The sequence below is a fragment of the Cavia porcellus genome, unplaced genomic scaffold (genome assembly GCF_034190915.1).
Source record: "Cavia porcellus strain 051 isolate PalLab524CR breed Dunkin Hartley unplaced genomic scaffold, mCavPor4.1 scaffold_1, whole genome shotgun sequence".
Taxonomy (NCBI): domain Eukaryota; kingdom Metazoa; phylum Chordata; class Mammalia; order Rodentia; family Caviidae; genus Cavia; species Cavia porcellus.
In genome coordinates, this window is record NW_026947484.1 from 96,845,095 (window position 1) to 96,851,094 (window position 6,000).

Below are 6,000 nucleotides of genomic sequence, written 5' to 3' on the forward strand. Positions count from 1 at the left end.
GCTTGAAGCAGCAGTGATGTCCTTTAGTAGACCACAGTAAGATTAGAAAGCAGTCGAAGTTACTTTATTCAAAACTAAAGAAACTAAATTCTGTAAATGTTAAGCTGCGAAGACACATTACATGCCACAAGGGAGATACATAGAATGACGTCAGCTGTGACACTAAGCAGAGTTCACTCCTCTGAAGTGAAGGCAGGGTTGGGAGTGAGTGGCCTTGCATTGTTGCTGAGAGAATTAAACTAAATAACAACAGTTGCAGTGCTAGCTTGCAGGAAGGCAGCTGTTAGGAGAGCCATGATCAAGTTGAGGAGAGGTGTCATATTGGGGAAAAGCTTACAAAAAATATTAACTTGAGGTGTAAGCTGAGCTTTGATCAGAGGGTGAGATTTTACTGAGTCATGGGGTCAGTAGGAAGGAAATTTGGGGTGGAGCCCAAAGTGAGAACAAAGAAAAGAGTCTGTCTTTTTCACTGGAAGTGATTAAAAATGCGTAAAAATAAAGTAAATCTCTTGGATGCTTCATTTCCCTACACATAGTGACTCAGCATTGACCGTGCCCTGACGTGTTCTTGCCAAACACCCAGCTGGCCCCTTGCTTTGTGTTCCACAGACATGAGAACTCTCCTCTATCTGCTGTGATGCTCGCATTGTTTTCCTAAACTCTTCTCAATTTTTTGGGAACAATTTGGACTTGTGCTTGAGATAGAAAGGTATGATGATTGTGCCTATGCATCTTAGATTTCTACTTCGCATAGAAAAGCATGAGTATTCTGTTTCTGGTCAGTTTTATATTCACAACTTATTTCAGATTTTCCTTGTGAAGCAGTTTCAGTCACCCATGAGTCCTATCATCCAACCTAAGCCATTATAATATCAGTTTACAGCCAATCACATTTAATCTATATTATCCATAATTTCAATCCAGAAACATTCAGGAAGTATCTAACATAATGACACTATTACGACCATATTTTAACAAAAGTTCTTCACTATACCTGGGCAGAATTCAAGTTGCTAATTAAATGCCATAAATTAATGTGCATTTCTTGCAGGCTTTGTAGAAGGAAACCAACACTTTTGTACTACAGTCTGAATTGCTAAAAGCTTCTTTTTAGAGTAATTTTAACAGGTTTCTCTGCCCTTTGTGTGGTCTATGAATTAGTAGCTGGATCTACAGATCTGAATAAATTCAGTTTCCATAAGTACTTTTGTTTTTCTACCTGTGAGCACATAGTATAATTAGTGGCCTTTTGTTTTGGGGAAGATTGGTTAATTATTTTGTGAGCAGCTAATCCATTAATTCATTGTGAGGCCAAAAAATGGGAATACTTTGATTCCATAATTTTTTTATTAGGTAGGATACTTTTCTAAAGAGAAAATACTTAATTATTTTGTTATCTAATATAGCAACAATTTTAAGATTAATTTATTGGACTGTGTACCTGGAGAGAAGACCTTCATTTCTAGACCTTACTAACCCATTAATAGATCTGAGGTATTGTCTCAGACAAAATCCTAAAATCATCCGTGTTTCTTAGAGATATCACTGGGTTTCTCCAAAAATTCTTCCCAAAGACTAAAACCATCCTGATAAATGCCATGTTTGGGCTCCTGGAATTAAATTTGGAGTAAAGAGATTTTCTAGGTTGAGTTTATCTTAGTCTGTTCAGACTGCTGCAATAAAATATCTTATACACTGGGCAGCTTCTCACCAAAAGTTTTTCACAGTTCTAGAGGCTGGGAAATGCCAAATGTAAGTCAGTGTCTGAGGTGGCCCATTTCCTCATAGTCGTCTTCTCACAGAGACAAAAGGTGTGAACGCTCTCCTTGACTTCTACTCTTGTTCATGAGGACTCTGAGCCTTTATGATCTAAACCCTTCCTAGATGGCCACCCTCTGAATATCCTCACACTGAAAATTAAGGCTTCAACTATCGAATTGGAGAGGAACACACACATTCACGCCACACAAGTTCGTAACTCAGGAAAATGTTCTGTAAACAGCAGTAGACTTTTAAATTCTAATAATATTCCATGCTCTTACTGCTTTAGGTTTCAGTTGATCGGGTTTTAAAGACCCTGAAGGAAAATGCCAATAAAGCCAAAAGCTTACTCCTCACCACCATACCTCAGATCGGGTCTATGGAATGGTCGGAAACCCTCCATAACCTGAAGGTAAGTGTATAAGTAGATACTCTATAGACCTCTGCTACCTTTTTCTGTGACTTACATTCACCCTTGGTCCAGCTCCTCATAGATTTTTAGACAAGCCTGGATTTTTTCGGCTAGTTTTCATGCCATTTACTGCCATACCAAGTGTTTGTAAAATTTTCTGGCTGGTAATGCAAGACCATTGAAAGTCATGGGGAGCAAAATTTTATTATGTAGTACCCCAGAGTCTTCACATTGTCCCAGAGGCAATCCCAATGTCTTAACTCTGAAGAGTAATATTTCTTCCTCTTCATTAGACTTATACCATCAAAGCTATTTTCTCTTGGTTAGATCCATGTAAAGTGTTGGCAAACCATTAAAGGCCAAAACTCTTGTAGAACAATACCAAAATGGAACAGAGGAATGTCTGCTTAAGGTCAGTGTTGCATCAGACTACAATAATTAATGATAATGAGACAAGTTGCATATTGGTAGCTTTCCGACTTTGTTCTTAATTCTCAAAACGTTATTTTTTTTTCCAGAACATAATTTAAACTGACTGTTAAGCTTAGAAGTGCATGACTGTTATCTGTGCATTTTGTGACTCTTCTCTGCATTGATACAATGTTGCCTCAAATTGTTCAATGGTTACATTTATCCTAATACCCAAAAAGAGGTATATCTTGAAGACCCCTGCAGAACACACCTACACTTTGGGGTTTTGTGAGAGTATGAAAAGTTAACAGAAACCCTCCTTGCCTGAGTTACCACCTAAGAACTCAGCTTTTAGTGTGGTACAAACACTGTGCACATTTGACTTACAGGGTTTGCTGGTTACATAGTATAAATGTTCCAGCATAGCCAATGTGAAGCTACCAACTTGGAGACACTTGGGAGTTGGGAAGTAGCTCTGGCATGCTGTTGCAAGTAACTAAGTTGTCTCACCCTTTGGGACTTACAAAATCAGAAATGTTAAAATTCATAACCTACTTCCCTACTGGGAAACGCATTTGTTGGTTTCAGCCCTGTGCACCTAGGAGATAAATGTTATTTAATGCAAATGATACTTAGTGAGTAAGTGTTAGCCCCATTCTCCCATGTTTTGGAGATACTGGAAGCCCTTATTATTCTGATTAGGAAGAAAAAAGGAAACAAAAATAAATTATACAGATTAGCAGATGTTGGTTTAAACTGCAAACAGATGACTTTTTTTAGGTTCTTTTTTTATAAACTGTTCCGTTCAACTGAGTGTATACTGAATATAATGTGGTAGGACAGCAGCATGTCTGTAGCTTGTATAGCAATCATATTTGATTTTTTTGGAAATGTGACTTATTTTTGCCAGGTATCATGGAGAAGGGTTTTTTATTTTTTTAAGTTTCCAGAGTTTCACCATAGTCTCAAGAGTTAAAGGTAATTTCTTACACAAAGGCATTTAGACAGTAGAAATGTTTCTTTTCTGAAGCTTCTCAGCTGTGTGTCACAATGTTTTTGTTTTTGTTTTTGTTTTTTTATATATATGCACTTTTGATGGAGGCTGGTATCTTTCATCAAATTGTCAGAGACTTTAAGAGAGAGAATGAATTCCTGTTGTAGACTAAGCAGCGTTATAGCCTCTGTTCTGGAACATTAGGAAAGCTGTCCTAATTGCTGCTTATTTTGGAGCCTTCTAATCACTGAATTATGTGCCATTCATTTACTCAGCATGTCAGCCTCTAGTTTGGAAAGATATACAGATTTCAATCAAAGTATGGGGTATTCTATCATGTTTTAAATGGTTTTTTTTTTTTTTTTTTTTTTTGTCTTTTTCATTTTTATCGGTACCGGGGATCGAACTCACGACCGCCTGCTTGCAAGGCAGGTGCTTATGCCACTGAACTAAATCCCCAGCCCCTTAAATCTGGTTTTTAACGGGCATATTCCCCTGCTTACAGAACTCAGCATCTGTTTATTTTCTTCCTTTCAGAATATGGCTCAGTTTTCAGTTTTATTACCAAGACACTAAAACAGCTGGCTGGCTAGAAGAAAAGAAGACTTTCTAATTGAATCATTTTGAGAATTTTACTTAATATAGAAGAGAAAAAAGGAAAGACACGCAGCTTTCATGCCCTGCAAAAGAAGAACCTGTAGTAAGAAGGACAAGACAGACAGTGCACATTAGAGGCTTTCCCTAAAGGACTTGGACTATTTGAAAACACAGAAGGAAAGAAATGGGCCACAAATATGAGTGGAATCTTATATTTTAGGGGAAAATGTAAGCAGATAACATTCTCTTTTCCTCCTATTAACTTTACAATAAAGGCTGAGGATTTCCTTTGTTGTCAGGGAATGTGAGGAAGAAATGGGACTCAGTTTATTTGTGTGACTATAAATTTGTACAGTCTTTCTCAAGGGAAGTTTGGTAAAATGCCTCAGAACGCTTAAAAATATGTATGCACTTTGTTGATCACTCATAGGAGTTTCTCTTTAAATATGTGCCAGAATACATACAGCGAACTATGTATAAAGACAGGAGTTCAATGGGGTTAATTATAGTAGCAAGTATTCAGAATAACTGTAATATCCAACAATTGGAGATAAAAATTGTTTTATTTAGGGTTAGATTGTGAGTTAACTACGTTTTCACAAATTCAGTGCCCTAAAGAAGTAGCTGCTGTATAATAAAAAAATTTTTTTAAGTAAGCATTTTACATTACTAGTTTGTTTTAAAATGCCATGTAAATGTATAAAAAAAAACTAGAAGGAAATACACAAAATCTTTTGTTATTGTATTTGAAGAAGGAATATTGAATAACTTTTTATTTGCCTTGCATATTTCTGCATCTATGTTTTTCTACAATAAATGTAATCAAACAATAAAGTTGTAAAAAGAAAAACTGACTTAGGTAAAAGTTTTTTAAAACACTTCCTGTTAAGAAAGCGAACTTCGGATGGTGTTACAGAAAGACATATTTTAAGGAAGTTACATCTGTATTCTGTTAAAAGGAGGCTGATCAGGAGCTACACAGTCAGAACAGTAGTGAGGTTTGTAACAGCTTCCTGAGGAAAAGCCAGGTGTCTTAGACTAAGGTGGCCTAACAAGTTAACGTAGGAAACTAAATATATACATTGTACAGTGTATTTTTTTCTAGCATTTGTTTCAACTCCTTTTTTTATTGCATTAACAAGTTATTTTACATGAGTTGGTGAATTTTGTTTGTAATGAAAAAGAAAGGAAAAGCTTGTTTTTACTCTAAATTTTTTTATTGTTAATGCTTATAGGAATCTTTTCTTGTTCACTGTCTTAGGGTAGATTTTTTTTGCCCTGAGAACTTTTACTTATCTTTTCACTGTGATGTGTTGCAGGATACTTTGGTATTGGGATACAGAGTCTTTTGTTTAAAGAGTCTTAAAAGTAAATCTGTTTGTGTCTTTGAGATTGATTTCAGGATAAGCTGAGTTATCGGGGTTACATGTGACTCTGCCCAAATGCAGGTGGCTGATTATTACAGATCCAAGAAGAGCCTGAGAATCTGAACCAGGGTTCTCCAGCTGTGAACTTTCATTATTTTCACTGGTCTGTAATAGATGATGCCTTACTTTCTTTCATTCTTAGTAGTTTCTGAGAATGCTAGGGCAGAGACATGTGGACGTTTGTCTTGCTGCCTTTAGAATATAATGTTGTCTCCAACGTGGAGAGCTATTTTCTGGATCTAGTAGCCTTTTCTAGCAACCTCATTTGCAGACTTCCCAAATTAATGGAGTAGTAGGCTCCTGGCTTGTTTATTAATCATTCACTGTGTGTATAAAATCAGTATAATTGTCCTACCTTGTGTTTTAGGACAATTCTCAATGCTTTCCAGAACATTCTT

General features: G+C 36.4%; 1 protein-coding gene across 1 annotated transcript in view; it reads left to right on the top strand.

Moving 5' to 3' along the window:
• Mtap (methylthioadenosine phosphorylase) overlaps positions 1-5,025 on the top strand; it is a 51,884-nt gene extending 46,859 nt beyond the window's left edge. Inside the window, exons 7-8 of the mRNA XM_003479201.5 lie at positions 2,051-2,173; positions 4,116-5,025. Coding sequence (XP_003479249.1) covers positions 2,051-2,173; positions 4,116-4,154 — 162 coding nt within the window. The 3' untranslated portion in view covers positions 4,155-5,025. The remainder of the gene's footprint in view (positions 1-2,050; positions 2,174-4,115) is intronic.
• The last annotated feature ends 975 nt before the right edge of the window (positions 5,026-6,000 follow it).